The sequence below is a fragment of the Tiliqua scincoides genome, chromosome 3, assembly GCF_035046505.1.
Source record: "Tiliqua scincoides isolate rTilSci1 chromosome 3, rTilSci1.hap2, whole genome shotgun sequence".
Lineage (NCBI taxonomy): Eukaryota > Metazoa > Chordata > Lepidosauria > Squamata > Scincidae > Tiliqua > Tiliqua scincoides.
Genome location: NC_089823.1, coordinates 400,267 through 418,763, shown reverse-complemented (window position 1 = coordinate 418,763; position 18,497 = coordinate 400,267). Strand labels below are relative to the sequence as shown.

At 56.5% G+C, this 18,497-nt stretch overlaps 1 protein-coding gene across 1 annotated transcript in view; it reads left to right on the top strand.

Moving 5' to 3' along the window:
• Positions 1–11,609: 11,609 nt before the first annotated feature.
• Positions 11,610–18,497, top strand: part of DCHS1 (dachsous cadherin-related 1) — a 50,067-nt gene continuing 43,179 nt past the window's right edge. The window contains 1 exon segment of the mRNA XM_066622146.1: positions 11,610–13,351. Coding sequence (XP_066478243.1) covers positions 11,618–13,351 — 1,734 coding nt within the window. The 5' untranslated portion in view covers positions 11,610–11,617.

Sequence of the window (18,497 nt, the reverse complement as noted above, 5' to 3'; positions counted from 1 at the left end):
CATTCCAAGCCCACTTTCACCTTCTTTCCCCAGCAAGAGTCCTGGTTCTGCGCTGTCTGCAGCACTGCTGGACCCCACCCCCAGGCTGGCTCACCCGTCCTCCTTCCCTCCCTCTCCACCAGCAGCTTCTCCTGCTGCCTCCGGCCACCAACATACAGTTCTCAGCAGCTCTTGGGTGTGGCCAGTGGCATCACTGGAGTTTGCGCAACCCGGTGCAGGAGGCCAGCATGCCACCCCCATGATTGCCCTCCTGTGCAGAGGGCAGGGAAATGACCCAGGTGGTGGGTGTGGTGATGCACCATTGCCCCACCCTGCTGGTTTTTTGGCTGTACCTTTTGTTAGAACACAGATGTTTTTCATGCCTTCTGCTGCAAATTGTGCACTGAATAGTATATAAAACGTGATCATCTGATTCCTACAAATTGCATTTTAGTCAGCAGTAGTGTCACCCTCCCAGGTGTCCCCTTATTGGTTCCATGCTGTGTCATACTAACATCTCATTGCTCTTCAAACAATTAGTCTCATTGGTCTGTTTTGAATTGAGGAAATGTACTTTTTTGTGACATAAGACAGTTGCATTTTTGTTTTCTGGTTTTTTGGCTAATGTATTGGCAACCTTCAGTCTCGAAAGACTATGGTATCGCGCTCTGAAAGGTGGTTCTGGAACAGCGTCTAGTGTGGCTGAAAAGGCCAATCCGGGAGTGACAATCCCTTCCACACCGGAAGCAAGTGCAGTCTGTCCCTGGTCTGTCTCCCTGGCTATGGGCCTTCCTTCTTTGCCTCTTAGCCTCAGACTGTTGGCAAAGTGTCTCTTCAAACTGGGAAAGGCCATGCTGCACAGCCTGCCTCCAAGCGGGCCGCTCAGAGGCCAGGGTTTCCCACTTGTTGAGGTCCATCCCTAAGGCCTTCAGATCCCTCTTGCAGATGTCCTTGTATCGCAGCTGTGGTCTACCTGTAGGGCGCTTTCCTTGCACGAGTTCTCCATAGAGGAGATCCTTTGGGATCCGGCCATCATCATAACATAAGAACATAAGAACAGCCCCACTGGATCAGGCCATAGGCCCATCTAGTCCAGCTTCCTGTATCTCACAGCGGCCCACCAAATGCCCCAGGGAGCACACCAGATAACAAGAGACCTCATCCTGGTGCTCTCCCCTACATCTGGCATTCTGACTTAACCCATTCCTAAAATCAGGAGGTTGCGCATACACATCATGGCTTGTACCCCATAATGGATTTTTCCTCCAGAAACTCGTCCAATCCCCTTTTAAAGGCGTCTAGGCTAGACGCCAGCACCACATCCTGTGGCAAGGAGTTCCACAGACCGACCACGCGCTGAGTAAAGAAATATTTTCTTTTGTCTGTCCTAACCCGCCCAACACTCAATTTGAGTGGATGTCCCCTGGTTCTGGTATTATGTGAGAGTGTAAAGAGCATCTCCCTATCCACTCTGTCCATCCCCTGCATAATTTTGTATGTCTCAATCATGTCCCCCCTCAAGCGTCTCTTTTCTAGGCTGAAGAGGCCCAAACACTGTAGCCTTTCCTCATAAGGAAGGTGCCTCAGCCCCGTAATCATCTTAGTCGCTCTCTTTTGCACCTTTTCCATTTCCACTATGTCTTTTTTGAGATGCGGCGACCAGAACTGGACACAATACTCCAGGTGTGGCCTTACCATCGATTTGTACAACGGCATTATAATACTAACCGTTTTGTTCTCAATACCCTTCCTAATGATCCCAAGCATAGAATTGGCCTTCTTCACTGCCGCCGCACATTGGGTCGACACTTTCATCGACCTGTCCACCACCACCCCAAGATCTCTCTCCTGATCTGTCACAGACAGCTCAGAACCCATCAGCCTATATCTAAAGTTTTGATTTTTTGCCCCAATGTGCATGACTTTACACTTAATGACATTGAAGCGCATCTGCCATTTTGCTGCCCATTCTGCCAGTCTGGAGAGATCCTTCTGGAGTTCCTCACAATCACTTCTGGTCTTTACCACTCGGAAAAGTTTGGTGTCGTCTGCAAACTTAGCCACTTCACTGCTCAACCCTGTCTCCAGGTCATTTATGAAGAGGTTGAAAAGCACCGGTCCCAGGACAGATCCTTGGGGCACACCGCTTTTCACCTCTCTCCATTGTGAAAATTGCCCATTGACACCTCACCCATTGACAATCCCTTCCACACCGGGAGCAAGTGCAGTCTGTCCCTGGTCTGTCTCCCTGGCTATGGGCCTTCCTTCTTTGCCTCTTAGCCTCAGACTGTTGGCAAAGTGTCTCTTCAAACTGGGAAAGGCCATGCTGCACAGCCTGCCTCCAAGCGGGCCGCTCAGAGGCCAGGGTTTCCCACTTGTTGAGGTCCATCCCTAAGGCCTTCAGATCCCTCTTGCAGATGTCCTTGTATCGCAGCTGTGGTCTACCTGTAGGGCGCTTTCCTTGCACGAGTTCTCCATAGAGGAGATCCTTTGGGATCCGGCCATCATCCATTCTCACGACATGACCAAGCCAACGCAGGCGTCTCTGTTTCAGCAGTGAATACATGCTAGGGATTCCAGCACGTTCCAGGACTGTGTTGTTTGGAACTTTGTCCTGCCAGGTGATGCCGAGGATGCGTCGGAGGCAGCGCATGTGGAAAGCGCTCAGTTTCCTCTCCTGTTGTGAGCGAAGAGTCCATGACTCGCTGCAGTACAGAAGTGTACTCAGGACGCAAGCTCTGTAGACCTGGATCTTGGTATGTTCCGTCAGCTTCTTGTTGGACCAGACTCTCTTTGTGAGTCTGGAAAACGTGGTAGCTGCTTTACCGATGCGCTTGTTTAGCTTGGTATCGAGAGAATGAGTGTCGGAGATCGTTGAGCCAAGGTACACAAAGTCATGGACAACCTCCAGTTCATGCTCAGAGATTGTAATGCAGGGAGGTGAGTCCACATCCTGAACCATGACCTGTGTTTTCTTCAGGCTGATTGTCAGTCCAAAATCTTGGCAGGCCTTGCTAAAACAATCCATGAGCTGCTGGAGATCTTTGGCAGAGTGGGTAGTGACAGCTGCATCGTCGGCAAAGAGGAAGTCACGCAGACATTTCAGCTGGGCTTTGGATTTTGCTCTCAGTCTGGAGAGGTTGAAGAGCTTTCCATCTGATCTGGTCCGGAGATAGATGCCTTCTGTTGCAGTTCCAAAGGCCTGCTTCAGCAGGACAGCAAAGAAAATCCCAAACAAGGTTGGTGCAAGAACACAGCCCTGCTTCACTCCGCTTCGGATGTCAAAAGGGTCTGATGTGGAGCCATCGAAGACAACAGTGCCCTTCATGTCCTTGTGGAAAGATCTGATGATGCTGAGGAGCCTGGGTGGACATCCAATCTTGGGGAGAATCTTGAAGAGGCCGTCTCTGCTGACCAGGTCGAAAGCCTTTGTGAGATCTATGAAGGCTATAAAGAGTGGCTGTCGTTGTTCCCTGCATTTCTCCTGCAGTTGTCTAAGGGAGAATACCATATCAGTGGTGGACCTGTTGGCTCGGAATCCACACTGCGATTCTGGATAGACACTCTCTGCAAGTACCTGGAGCCTCTTTAGTACAACTCGGGCAAACAGCTTTCCTACAACGCTAAGGAGAGAGATGCCGCGGTAGTTGTTGCAGTCACCCCTGTCACCTTTGTTCTTGTACAGCGTGATGATGTTTGCATCCCTCAGGTCTTGAGGTACTCCACCTTCTCTCCAGCAGAGACAGAGGATTTCATGCAGCTCAGTGACGATGATCTCTTTGCAGCATTTTAGGACTTCAGCAGGGATGCTGTCTTTTCCAGGTGCCTTGCCAAAGGCAAGGGAGTCCAGGGCCACGTGAAGTTCTTCTAGGGTTGGTTCACTGTCAAGCTCTTCCAGCACAGGCAGGCACTCAATGTTGTTCAGTGCTTCTTCGGTGACTACATTTTCTCTGGAATATAGCTCAGAGTAGTGCTGCACCCAGCGTTCCATCTGCTGCGCCCGATCCTGGATGACATCGCCTGTGGCAGACTTCAGAGGGGCAATTTTTTGGCTATGCCCTTTGAAAGAACTCAGATATTTCATCATGGTCTGTTTCATTGCATTCTGCTGTAAATTATGCATCAAATGGTATATAACATGACAGTATTGTTCCTACAAACCACAATTTTAGTGATTTCGGTCACCAGTTACATCACCCCCCCACCCCACCCCCCGCGTGCATCACCCAGTGCAGCCCACACCCCTCTAGCAACGCCACTGGGCATGGCAGCAACACATCAGTCTCCAGCATCTCTAGCAGTCTCTGTTCCAGCAGTCTCCTGTAGTCTCCATCCGGTCTGTCAGTCAAACCATTCATCAGTCAGTTAGCTGGTCCGTCCATCAGTCAGTCCTCTTTCCTCCAAGTTCCTTCCTTCTGGTTTCTCAGTCTCTCCAAGCTCCTTCCTTCTACGCCCACTCCCTCCTTCATCCAGGTGCTGCTTTTAACCATGAGGGCCCTGTTGTCTTCAAATGGCTGCAGCTGGACAGCATACTCACTGCATTTTGAGGCCCTGGTGTTAACCCCGTGCTTCTTAGGCTTGTCAGAGTAAGTGGCCACTGTTGACACCACACCGTATTTCTTTTAGGGATCTTCTTCTTGTTGTTGTTTCCACTACAACAAACCTGTCAGCCTCTTCTCCAGGGTCCCAGACAACACTGCAGCACATACCAGTCCCAGAGCAATATGTTGACTATGCTGTGGTGGGGGCCAGGCCTGGGAAGAGCCCATCCACTCCACCACCCCTGATGCCAGCACATTATATCATACAACTTGCACAAACCACCTGATACATAAAGATGTCAAAGGGCTTTCTGTCACACAAGCAGCTGGCCAAAGGCTGGAAGCAGAGAGCTAGAAATAGGTGTGTGTGTGTGTGTGTGTGTGTGTGTGTGTGTGTCCACCCCAGTACCTAACATGGCCTCATGAGGCCTGGGGCTCAGTTGTATCGACCATCAACATATGAGCCATAGGGTGCCAGGAGGCAGATATGGGCCGGAGGAGAGTGTTGCAGCACCTGAAGTCCCCCTCCCCAGCACAGGGTCTCAGTTGTCTGACCAGCACCACCACGCTACCAGCCCTCAGGGAAGAACTCTTCCTCACCAGCTTCCTGCCCTCCCAACTTGCACTGGGCCTGCCCTGCTGGGCTGCCCTTTCTGGCCACCCTCACAGCTCAAAAGTCTGCCCACGTCCTGCCTCCTCCTGCCACTTGCCCGGGAAGAAGCTCTAAAGGGAGTGGCTCACCTGGTGGGCCTTGTGCCACAGGGCAGGGGATATTGTTTCATAAGAACATAAGAACAGCCCCACTGGATCAGCCATAGGCCCATCTAGTCCAGCTTCCTGCATCCCACAGCGGCCCCACCAAATGCCCCAGGGAGCACACCTGATAACAAGAGGCCTGCATCCTGGTGCCCTCCCTTGCATCTGACATAACCCATTTCTATAATCAGGAGGTTGCACATACACATCATGGCTTGTAACCCGTAATGGATTTTTCCTCCAGAAACTTGTCCAATCCCCTTTTAAAGGCACCCAGGTCAGATGCCGTCACCACATCCTGTGGCAAGGAGTTCCACAGACTGTCCACACACTGAGTAAAGAAATATTTTCTTTTGTCTGTTCTAACTCTCCCAACACTCAATGTTAGTGGATGTCCCCTGGTTCTGGTGTTGTGTGAGAGTGTAAAGAGCATCTCTCTATCCACTTTATCCTTCCCCTGCATAATTTTGCATGTCTCAATCATGCCCCCCCTCAGGCACCTCTTTTCTAGGCTGAAGAGGCCCAGTCGCTGTAGCCTTTCCTCATAAGGAAGGTGCCCCAGCCCAGCAATCATCTTAGTCGCTCTCTTTTGCACCTTTTCCATTTCCACTATGTCCTTTTTGAGATAAGATGAGGTGGGAGTTTCCCACCACTGGTGGTGCCTGGGCCACTTCGCCTGGACAGACCCAGCCACATCAGCTGTTGAGCTAAATGAGTAGCACCCCAGCAGTCTGTGTGTGTCGTCTGCCAGCTGTCCTCCCCAGCTTTCTTCCAGTTCAGTGGCAGCCCCTATACCAGCCAGGCCTCATGGTCAGGTGCAGAGGCTACACATATCCCGGAGGAGCTCCAAGGCCGGTCACCATGGCCAGGTAAGTCCCTCCCGGACAATCGGCACCCAGTTCCTATCCCCTTACATCATGGACACAGACAGACACCACCACTGGCCACCTTCCACCTTCCACTATGAAGGAAAGAATGCCCCTTTGGGCGTGCACCAAATACATTGGCCTCTCCAGAACAAAGGTTCAGGCCCTCACTGGGGAGCAACACCCATGTGCAGGAAGGTGCCTTTTTTGCCAGGGAGGAACTGACTCAAGCCATGAGAGGACGACAACAGCACTCAGGCAGGAAAAAATGCAGGCAACTCACAGCAAAGGGACTCCTACTGGGAAGGTGACAAAACAGGGCTGAGGCAGGCAACGCCATGGTGAAAGCCAGCCAACCCATTCTGCAGGGCTGCTCAAAGCCAAAGAGGCAGAGCGGCCGAATCCCAAGCAGCCAAGAGTTCCCAGAACTGCTCTAAAGCAAGGCACTCACAGCAGGCCCCGCCCTTCCCTGATGCCTCCCCCCCCATGGACACCTGGAGGGAGGATATGGCAGCTGAGTCTGCAGGGTGTGTTTCAGGACTGCATCACTGCGACATCAGTGCCCTGTAGAAATCAACTGCAGTCTGCAGCAGAGAGGCAACAGTCATGCCATGAGCCATGATTCCTGTGCCCTCCCCAGGATCCTGCTGCACAGACACTCTGGAGGCAGCCCCTCCCTCAGAAACACCAAGCAGGCACCTTAAGCCAGGGGACAGGTCTGGCTGGTCTGCTGTCAAGTCTCCATTGCTCGCGCGCGCTCTCTCTCTCTCTCTCTGTGATTCACCTTGATCCTTACAAGCAGCTGTCACACAGGTGAGGACATCATGCAGGGAAGCCCATAGCTTATCTGGTCAGTGTGAGCCCCGCCGCTGCTCGGTGAAGTTGCTGACTTGCTCCTTACAATCAGGCCCCCGTGGCTTTGCAAATTTCATGGCAGACAGTGAACCAACTGGTACAGCCAGACCTCCCTGGTGCCTGTTACTTGGTTGCCTGTTGAGTAACTTACAAAGGAAAACAGCCTTGCTGGGAGGTGATTGGCAACCCCACCTGGGTATTTCTCTTTAGATGATGCAGTTCAACAGAACCCTTGGCTGGATCACCCTTGTTGGCAGGTCAGGGTAGTCACCTTAGCTGTTCCTCACCTCAGCAGGCCTCAGGGTGGGACTCTGGGGGATGAGGAGCTCCCGCTCTCGGGGGCTGCAGGGTCCTCTTAATGTGACTTATTGGGCTCCGAGGGGTGGATGCTCTTCAGTGATCAGGAACCCCATGTCGTCTGCTGCCAGGGTATATGGTGGGCAGGGGCAAGGGGATGGAGGCAGCACACGGACAGCCTCCCTGGCAGGTTCCAGGAATGCACCCAGGGCACGCAGTGCACGTGGGCATGGCTAGCTGGGCGGAGGCAGCCTGTGTGACGTGCCAGCCAAGCGGTTGCTCATGCAGCATTCCTTCCAGTAAGGAGAAGCTTCTGTTCATGTTGTGCAGTCCCGTCAGTCAGGGGTGCCTGTTTGCGGTGACACAGGGTGTTGAACACCAGACCAGGTGCTCTTTGGCCGTCTCTTGCTGTGGCTGGGAGATCGTGATTGACTTCTTACACCGCAGGGTGATGACGGATGGATGTGGTGCACCAACTTCACAGGATGACACATAGATTATGTCACAGTGATGACACACCGCCATTCTGATGACATGCAACCATCCTTGCGTTGCAGGCCATGGATGCTGGGGGCGATACCAGTTGCGTGCCTACCAGTGACTGCCCTGGGGCAACTGCCCTAGGCACCAGCTGCTGGGACCCCACAGAAGCCTGTCTGAGCCTCCCAACGGGGGCAGAAAATGTGCTTCCAGTTTGCCAGAAGCACCGTTTGTAGTGCCGGGGAACCTCACAGCCGGCAGGGGGGGACCATCGCAGAGCTTTGCCCCAGGCACGGGGCTGCGGAGACCCATGGCCGAGTGATACTGCTATGCCATTGCTGCTCAGCCAGGACTGGCGTTTGGCCCTTGGGGCACCACACTGGAGCACGTCAGTGTGATGTTGCCAGGATGTCGTCCGATTACGACTGGGCTGTGGGTCTCCCTGCCCTGCTGATGAACTTGCAGAGGCACCCAACCAACTTGCCGGTTTGCTTGTTACCAGGATGTGTCCCTAGTGGGGCTGCCTCATGCTCACAGAGTTGGCCAGTTAGAGCAAGAGGCACTCATGTAAAGGAAGGGGACGTGGACAATCCACATGACTCTGCTTCTGGGCTGCAGCAGACTGCACAGCGTCCTGACTGACTGAATGGAGACCCTTGAGAAAGGCCATCTTCCTTGGGGGAGTGGGCAACGGGTGTTGCTCAAAGGAGGGCTTGTGGCAGTATCACCCACTGGCACTCCTGGACGGGGGGGGGGCAAAATGCTAAGCTGTGCAAGCTCCTGAACATGGGTGTAAAGTGGCCTCTCCTCCTTGCTTTCAGAACCAGAACCGCTCTTTGCAGCTGGGACTGGCTCTGAAGGTGAGGGGAAGGGGCTGCTCTGGAAGCCTGCGCAACTTAACATTTCCTCTCCAGCAGTGCCAATGCAGCCACCCTGCCGCCACCCCAGAATGCAAAGGCAGGACTTACTGGGTCTGCCTGCAAATGTTCTTCTTTCTGAACCTGCCCTGACACTGTTTCCCTGACTGCGCTGCCTGTGCTTTCCTCTGTTCACAAATTGCAGAAGGCAAGAACTGGAAGGGGTCCTGGAGGGCATCTAGTCCAGCCTCCAGTCCAGTGCAAGCAACTGTGACAGCATTCCGATAAGTATGGAAGTGCCGGCTTTCCCTCTTCCAGCCTGGGATTTCTGGCCAAGTTTTACAGCCAAAAATTATGGCTTAACTCCTACAGCAGAGCTGAAAAGCTCCTTCTTCAGAATTAACCCTCTAGGATTCAGCTCTGGCCTTGCCACCGGGAAGACACTGAGAGGAATTCTATCAGCGGCTGCAAAGCTTCCTTTCAAACGTGAATCTGGCTCCCTGCCCCCTTCGGACACGGGCCCAGGTAGGCTGTAGCCCTGCAGCCCCTCTCAGAGCAGAAGCTCTGCTCCGCACAAAGGAACTCACCATTTTTAAACAATTAAAGCCCTGGGAAGCTCCAGCCTCGCGAGGCAGCCACTTCAGAAAGTGCCCTCTGGTCCGCGAAGCAGGCACTGGGGGGGGGGGGGGGACTCCTCCACGAGGGTCCTGCTGGGGAAAGGGGGCATCTTGGTCGGAGGAGGAGGGGTGGGGCAGTGCTGCGGGCAGGAGCAGGGCTGGCGCCACACCTGCTGGCACCCAAGGCCCATCCCGCCCGCTCAGCTCCGCACCGCAGCCCCCAACAGAAGTCAGTCTTCGGTGTTCCGCGCGGCTTACTCCCAGGAAGGGATGGCTGGGGCGGGCGGGCCGGCCTCCTCGCGGGGCGCCACGAGGCAGAAGGGCGCCGGCTCGTTCCCCGAGAGCACGCAGAGCGGCGGAAAGCCAGGCAGGGAGGCAGGCCGCTCATCCTCGCCAGCCCTTCCTCCGCCGAGCGGGCCACTTCCAGCCAGCGCGCCCCTGCCGCCCGGAGAGCGGAGCGCCGGCCCACGAGCCCCGGGCGCCTGCGAGCACGTGCCCGGTCCCTGCGCCCTCCAGCCCGCCTCTGAGGCCCCGGCCGGCCCGGGCGCTCGCGGCAGGAGGGGTTCCCGCAGGCCGCGCCCGCTCCTCGACGGCCGGGAGGACGGCGGGGGCGCGCGCGGGGGAGGAGGGCGCGCGGCGCCGCGGACGAGGAAGGGCCGGGCGGCGCGATCGGGTTTCAGCGGAGGCTGCGCTCGCCCCCCCCGGCCCACTGCTGCTGGCAGGCGAGCGCGAGCCCTTCGTCGGCCGGCGCTCCAGGTCGCTCGCGAGGCGCAGCCAGCCGCAGCCGCAGCCGGATGGCCAGCCGGGAGGAAGCACGTAGGTGACCCGCCGCCGCCTTGTCCGCGCCCAGGCGGGCAGGCAGGGAGGCGCCCCCCGGGGAACGCGGCTCGGCAGGGCGCTGCCCTCCCACGGACAGCCAGCGCGGCGCGGCGTGCGCCAGTCGGCGCGGCGTGCGCCTTGCTCGCGGGGCTCCGGGTGGCGGCTGGCTCACGCTCCGCGGGCCGCGCCGGACCCGCCTCGCCCCCTCCCCGCGCTGCGCTAATTGGAAGCAGCTGCGGCTCCCCCGCCCCGCCCCGCCCCGCCCGCGCGGCAGCCCCTGTCCGCGGAAGAGCTCCTCGGAGGGTCGCGGCCGCCCCGGCGCAGCGGGAGGGACCCCGGACACCCCGGCACCTGGCGCGGGCGCGCTGCGCGTGAGTGGGGCGACCCGCAGAGACCCCGCTCTCGGGCGGACCCCTGCCGGAGAACGGGGACGCGCAGCCGCTCCCCGGGAGGCGCCGTCGGGGGCCCGAAGCAGCTGCTTCCAGCGCGGCCAAGGATGAGCTCAGGCTCCCCCTGCAGAGCGCCGAGCCTGCCCGCGCCTGGACCGAGAGCCGCTGCGGAGCCTCCCGAGGGAGGGAGCGAGCGAGCGAGCGAGCCCGCCCGCCCCAGCGCGGCGGGGCTGGAGCCGGCCCTCCGGCCTCCCCTCCCCCAGCCCTGCAGCGGCAGGCAGGCAGGCAGGCAGGCAGGGGGAGCGAGCCTGGGGTGGAAGCCAAGGAGCTGGAGGGGCCGCGGGCCAAGGAGCTGGAGACAAAGGCGGGCGGGCGGGCGGGCGGGCGGGGGAGGGAGCGCCAGCCAGCCAGCCAGCGAGCGCTCCTCCGGCAAGATGGGAAGCCGCTACGGCGGCGGAGAAGACAAAGGGGGGCCGCGGCCAGCTCCGTCGCGCCTGCCTGCGGGCTCTGCGCCTGGGAAGCCCGGCCGGGGCGCTGGGAAACCTTCTGCCGCCGAGCCGGCTCCGTGCGTGACCGGCTGGGCCTCCCCCAGAAAGTCTGGCGGTGCAAAGGCGAGCTGAGGGTCTGCACAGGCGCTGCCTCGGGGCGGGGAGCCCCCACAGGTGGGGTGCCCCTGCTGGAGTTTTCCCTCCCCTTGGGCTCTCCTAAGCAAGGACCCCCCATCCTTTCCCAGACCCACAAGGCGTGCTTCTGGGGGGAGGGGGACCGTATGGCGTCCCCATCTGGTGGGAATGGACCCCAAGGAGCTCTGACTGCAGCCGGAAAGCCACCGTCCCGGGGCTACTTTGAGGGAGGGAAAGGAGCCTGTGGCCTTGCTGAAAAGCCAGTTCTGCCCCCCTGTCAGTGTTGCCATCGTCCAGCCGTTTAGCCCCACTTTTTTACTGGGCTGTGACCTGATGTGCCCTCTCAGTCCCAGGCAGCAGTGGAGGGTGGCAGGAGGGCCGCACACTGTGCAGGCGAGCGTCTCCCCTCCACCTGCCCCACTCCTGATCAGCTTTTTCTCCTTTGCATTCCTGGCAGGATTAAGGCACTTGGTCAGACGGAGGCCCCCCACCCGCCCCTTGCTTCCTGCTGAGGAGGAGCTTCGTGGAGCAGCTGGACATGGCCATGGCTGCCCTGCTGCTGTCGCTCCTGGGGAGCCTGGCGCTTGGGGAGGGCTCCGCAGTGCTGGGCACCCTCGAGTTGCAGATTGACGAGGAGCAGCCAGCTGGCACCATCATCGGGGACATCAGTGCGGGCCTGCCCCCTGGCACTCCCACCTACATGTACTTCATCTCTGCGCAGGAGGGCAGCGGGGTGGCCACTGACCTGGAGATTGATGAGAACAGTGGCATCATTAAGACTGCCCGAGTGCTGGACCACGAGAGTCGGGACCACTACAGCTTCATTGCCGTCACCCCTGAAGGAGCTACGGTGGAGGTCACTGTGCAGGTCACAGACCTGAATGACCACGCACCCGCCTTCCCCAAGCAGCGTGGCTCCCTCCAGATTCCCGAGCACACCCCCCTCGGGAGCCGCTTCCCGCTTGAGCCAGCCTTCGACGCAGACAGTGGCCTGCTCAGCACCCAGGGGTACGCCATCCAGGGGGGCAACACGGGCCAGGCTTTCCGGCTGGAGACACGCCGTGGGCCCAATGGAGTCCTGCAGCCAGAGCTGGTGGTGGGCAGTACCTTGGACCGGGAGATCCAGTCCACCTACACGCTGCTGCTGGAGGCCTATGACGGCGGGTCCCCGCCTCGGAGCTCCCAGATGACGCTGGCTGTGTCCTTGCAGGACGTCAATGACAACGCCCCTGCCTTCAACCAGAGCCGCTACCACACCCTCATCCCGGAGAACCTGCAGCCGGGCAGCAGCATCATGCAGGTCTTTGCGCTGGATGCCGACGAGGGAGAGAACGGCATGGTGGTGTACGAGATCAACCGCCGGCAGAGCGACCCCGAGCAGTACTTCACCATCGACGCCGCCACAGGCGTGATCACACTCAACAAGGGGCTCGACTACGAGCTGCGGAAGGTGCACGAGCTGGTGGTGCAGGCTCGGGACCAGGCGGTGCACCCAGAGGTGTCCACAACCTTCGTCACCATCCAGGTGCGTGACTACAACGACAACCAGCCCACCATGACCATCATCTTCCTCAGCGAGGATGGCTCCCCCCGCATTTCGGAGGGGGCCCAGCCCGGGCAGTTTGTGGCACGCATCTCTGTCTCCGACCCTGACTACGGCGAGTACGCCAATGTCAACGTCTCCCTGGAAGGCGGTGAAGGCAAGTTTGCCCTCACCACCAAGGACAACATCATCTACCTGATCTGCGTGGATCAGATGCTGGACCGGGAGGAGCGGGACTCCTACGAGCTGCGTGTGACGGCCACGGATGCAGGAACGCCACCCCTGCGCGCAGAGTCCGCGTTTGTGCTTCAGGTGACGGACGTCAATGACAACCCGCCCCTGTTTGACGCTCAGGAGTACGAGCAGAACGTCCCCGAAGTGATCTATCCGGGCAGCTTTGTGCTGCAGGTGACTGCCCGCGACAAGGACCAGGGCCCCAACGGGGAGGTCCGCTACAGCATCCTCCACACCCACCACACCCACTCCCACTGGTTTGCCATTGATCCTGCCACCGGCATTGTCACGACGGCCTCTTCTCTGGACTACGAGGTTGATCCCCAGCCCCAGCTGACGGTGCTGGCCACGGACGGGGGCAAGCCCATGCTCTCCTCCACTGCTGTGGTGCGGGTGGCACTGCAGGACGTCAACGACAACGAGCCCAGCTTTGAGAGTGACTTCTACAACGTCTCTTTGAAGGAGGACGTGCCTCCTGGCACCTGCTTCCTCCAGGTGAGCCGGGTGAGGGGAGCGTTGGTGGGAGGTTCCTTTCAGAGCTTGCTTGCAGGATCCTTGGGACAGTCATGGAAGGGCAGTGGGACTTGCTTGTTGCTGAGCAGGCAGGCGTGTCCAGAGTCAGTCCGCAGCATCAGTCCAGTGAGAGGATAGCAGGCGGGCAGCTAACAGAGGGAGTGCCTGGAGAACCTCTGCCAGCCAGTGCTGGGCTAGGTAAAAAGACATGCCCCCCCCCCCCCCGTGCCAATCTGTGAGGCTTCCTGACCAGGGGCCACGAGTCACAAAGGTGAGCCTGCCTTAAGACAGCAAAGAAGCTATAGGCAAAGATAGCATAAGTTGGGCTGCACTGAGACAGCAGCCTCTCCCGCAGGACGTGCGACTTTTACATAAGAACATCAAAAGAGCCCTGCTGGATCAGGCCAAGGGCCCATCTAGTCCAGCTTCCTGTATCTCACAGCGGCCCACCAAATGCCCCAGGGAGCACACAAGACAACAGACACAACCTGCATCCTGGTGCCCTCCCCTGCATCTGGCAATCAGAGGCAGCCTACCTCTACCTTGTACATACCTCCCATGACTTGTAAGCCGTAATGAACTTTTCCTCCAGAAATTTGTCCAATCCCCTCTTATAGGGAACCAGGCAAGATGCCATCACTACATCCTGTGGCAAGGAGTTCCACAAACTAATTACATGCTGGGTAGAGAAATATTTTCTTCTGTCTGTCCTAACTCTCCCAACACTCAACTTTTGTGGATGTCCCCTGGTTCTGGAGTTATGTGAGAGAGAAAAGAACGTATCTCTATCCACTCTGTCCATCCCCTGCATGATTTTGTATGTCTCAATCATGTCTCCCTCCAGCGCCTCTTTTCTAGCCTGAAGAGGCCCAAATGCTATAGCCTTTCTACCTGAGGAAGGTGCCCCAGCCCAGTCATCATTTTGGTTGCTCTCTTTTGCACCTTTTCCATTTCCACTGTGTCCTTTTTGAGATGTGGCGACCAGAACTGTACACAATACTCCAGGTGTGGCCTTACCATCAATTTGTACAACGGCATTACAATATTAGGTGTCTTATTCTCAATGCCTTTCCTAATTATCCCAAGCATGGAATTAACCCTCTTCACTGCCGCCGCACATTGGGTCGACACTTTCATCGAGCTGCACCACCACCCCAAGATCCCTCTCCTGACCTGTCACAGAGAGCTCAGAACCCATTAGCCTATATGTAAAGTTTTGATTCTTTGCCTCAGTGTGCATGACTTTACACTTACTTACATTGAAACGCATCTGCCATTTTGCTGTCCAGTCTCCCAGTTTGGAGAGATCCTTCTGGAGCTCTTCACAATCTCTTCTGGTCTTCACCACTCAGAAAAGTTTGGTGTCATCTGCAAACTTAGCCACCTCACTGCTCAACCGTGCCTCCAGGTCATTTATGAACAGGTTGAAAAGTACAGGTCCCAGGCCAGATCCTTGGGGCACTCCACTTTCCACCTCTCTCCATTGTGAAAATTGCCCATTGACACCCACTTTCTGCTTCCTGGACCTCAACCAGTTCCTCATTCAGGAGAGGACCTGTCCTCTAATTCCCTGACTGTGGAGTTTTCTCAGCAGTCTTTGGCCCAAGTCGCCTTGGCTAACGCATGCTGGTGCAGGTCAGGTGTGGCAGGCACATCAGAACATCTTCAGTTTGACTGGCATGTTGCAAACACACCACCCACAGATTCATGCGGGTGGCTTTGCTTTCCAGACTGTAAGGGGCAGCAGTCTCCTCCGGGCAATTTTGAGGGGTTGACCTGTGACCTTCCTCACTCAAAGCAAGGGTCTACTGCTGGGCTGGCAAAACATTTATTGTAATGGCTGAAGGCTGACTTTTTGACCCCCAAAAGGCAGGCCTGGACTGGACTGACACAGCGGCTTCCCACACAGTCTTGCTCATGTCGCTTTTCCTGGGCTTCCTGCGTTTTCCCTCTTCCGCCTTTGCAGCAGGCAAACAGCAGCCTGGCTCTCTTGCTCCCTTTCCTCTGCCTCAGAATGCTCAAAGTCATGGGCCTTCTCATGACTGCTCTCCAGGAAAGCGTGCAGCAGTTCAAACTCTTTCCTGGAGAGGTGGGTTTAGAAAACCAACCGGCAAAACTATAAGGAAGGTCCAGGCTTCCGCAGACAGATGTCTACATTTAGTCACAACTCATGTAGTCAAAGGGCACCGAGACAGAAAAAGAAACATGCCAACGAGCATAACAGATCCCGCTGCTTAATATCACCCACCTGAGAAGCAGCAGTCCTTACACAGCCAGGTGTTGTAGCTGGAGGCGGGAATAAAATAAAAACACATCACGCTGCTTTCAGCAGTTTAAAGTCCTCCCTGAAACCTTAAAAAAAAACAACTACCCCCTTTTTCTTTGCTTTATATTTCTTCTTGGAGAGTTGCCTGGCTGAAGACTGCGGCCTCAGCTGCTGACACTATACAACCCGTATCGCCTCCTTGTACTCTTTTAAAGGGATTATAATTTATAATGAGAATGTAAATTTTGAATGAAGACACCACACGCTTTCTGCACTTTTAACTTTTGGAAGACACCAAACTCCATAATTTCCATAATTCTGATTAGACACCAATAATCCATAATTTCAAACCCTGTTTTCTCCCACCTCTTCTGAGAGCTTCCCAGACCCAACACATGCCAAATCTGTTGCCGAACTGCTCAGAAGTCCTGCTGAAGTCCACCTGCTCCCTTATTCTCCAAACGTCTCTTTAGAGTTCTTTCTACTGCTGCATTCTGTGTTGCACGAGGGACTTGTCTGGGCAGTCGAGAAGACCAGGTTTCCTCATCCGTTCAACCCCTTGCAGTGTTCCTCATCCAAGACCTCCCCTTCCCATTTCCTAGACCAGGGCTGAGTCTGCTGGAAAGCCAGCACGGAATCCACTGTCAGCATTTCTTTTGCTGTCTTTTTGGAACTGGGGGTGGGGAGCGGAGACTGCACCCTTCAAAGCATTTGTCCTATGACACAGTTCTACAAGTGAGAGGTTCAGTGATGGGTGTGGCCTTTGGGGGGGCTGGTGCTTCCAAGGGCCATGCTATTATTATTATTCCTCCCTCAGTGTCTTTGGCACTGGTGTAGAGTGAAAAGACAGGCCTTGCCCCAAGAGGCTTACACTCTAGGCCAGGGGTGCCCAAACCACGACCCTGGGGCCACTTGCGGCCCTTGAGGACTCCCAATCCAGCCCTCAGGGAGCTCCCTGTCTCCAATGAGCCTCTGGCCCTCCGGAGACTTGCTGGAGCCCGTGCTGGCCTGATGCAACTGCTCTCAGTGTGACGGCTGACTGTTTGACCTCTCGCTTGAGCTGTGGGATGAAGGCTCCCTCCACTGCTTGCTGTTTCACGTCTGTGTTGCAGCAGTGGCAGCAATAGAAAGGCCAGCCTTGCTTTGTGCAAGGCCTTTTATAGGCCATGAGCTATTGCAAGACCTTCATTCATTCATATAAGTTCCATCTCTAATGTATTCATTTATGTAAATTTATTCAAATTTGAAATGTTAATTAATTCCCCCCCCCCCGGCTCTGACATAGTGTCAGAGAGATGATGTGGCTCACCTGCCTAAAAGTTTGGACACCCCTGCTCTAGGCTTTGACACAGGGGAGATGATGGGGCGGCAGGAAATGATGTGACCCTTTCCACTACAGGTGCTGAAGCTCAGCTACAGCAAATGGGGAGGGTGGACTTGGGTGTGGTGCCAAAGGCTCTGGGGAGGGGGAAAGCTGACTTTTAAAGGAAATGTGCAGGAAGCAAGCATGGCAGAGTCCCGCAGGTTGTGCTTCTGGAGGCTGTTCCATGCAGAGGAGGCAGAGACACCCTGGGAAGCAGGAGACTCCCGGAGGGCCAAGGGCAGTGGTGGAGCTGGAAGTGTAGCAGGATCTGAGGGCTGAGGGAGGGAAGGGGCCAGGGAGGGGGCTTTGAGGGAAAGGATGAGGAGCTTGTGCTGGATCTGGGAGCAGCCAGGCCAGGCCAGTGTGCAGGAGAACAGGGGGAGGTCTTGGAAGGCCCTCTCCAGCTCCCCATTCTGGCAGAGCTCCAGTTTTCGGCATATCTGGCTGGTGGTGGATACCTGGGGCAGGTGAGGTAGCTGGTCCCTGATGTGCCACCAGTCCCACTGCTCCTGGTATCTGAGCAGTCAGGATAGGTTGGGTCACTGTCAAGGGACTCAGTGGCCTCTTCCTTTGGGCTACTCCTGATTCACACCCATTCATTCTAATACCCTTCGTTACCATCCTAGATGCTCTTTTACATCCCCTTCTGGAGTGCTGGGCCAGATTATGATTACAAGTTGGCATGGAGGGCAGAAGGCAGAGAAGCTGCCATACATGCCACTGCCAACCATTGGCTGCGCAGAGTGTGCTGCTGGCGCCCATTTTGGAGCTGCTGCCACAAAGGGGTGGTGGTAGTGGGTGCTCGCTACTGCGGGCAGCAACCTGCTCTGTTGCAGGATGCCCAGGGCCTCCACTGCTTCTTGTCATGGCCGAGGAGAGCTCTCAGCATCCCCTCCACCAGCCACAGACAAGGAGGAAGCAGCACTGGACACCAGGAGGAGGGAGGAGCCCTCCCACTCCCACCTCCTCTTTCTTCAAAGGGTGGTGGAGGAAATGCTGAGGGAGTAGCTTAAGAACAGGCCCTCCTAATACGATGCAGTCCGTCCTTATGTAGATCCTCAGAAGGGAGGGGGGAGACGGGGAAACCGAAGGGAAGAGTTTTACATACAAGCGGACACTGCAGAATGCCAAGGGCAGGTGGCACTAGCTAAGCATCCCCGTCCTCCTGCACACTCTTTGAACGGCCTTCCAGACACGCAGGCGCACTTCCCAAAACACGCACGTGTCAGAACTCCAACTCCACCCCAACCCCTGAGTTTGGTCCAGGGATGAGATTCCCGATTCCTCCCAGTGGCAGTCCATGGCAAACGCTCCTGGGCACATGAAGAGCGCCGTTCCCTTGCCTCTGAGCAGGTGCAGATTGTCCTTTCCCTCACAGAGTGAGGAGAAGGGTTTCCTGAATGGCCGGCTCTGCTCTTCCGCAGCCTGAGCTCCTGCACAGCAACACGCGGTCCTGATTCTCCCATCTCTCTTCCTGCAACTGCTTGCTCCCCCTTGCT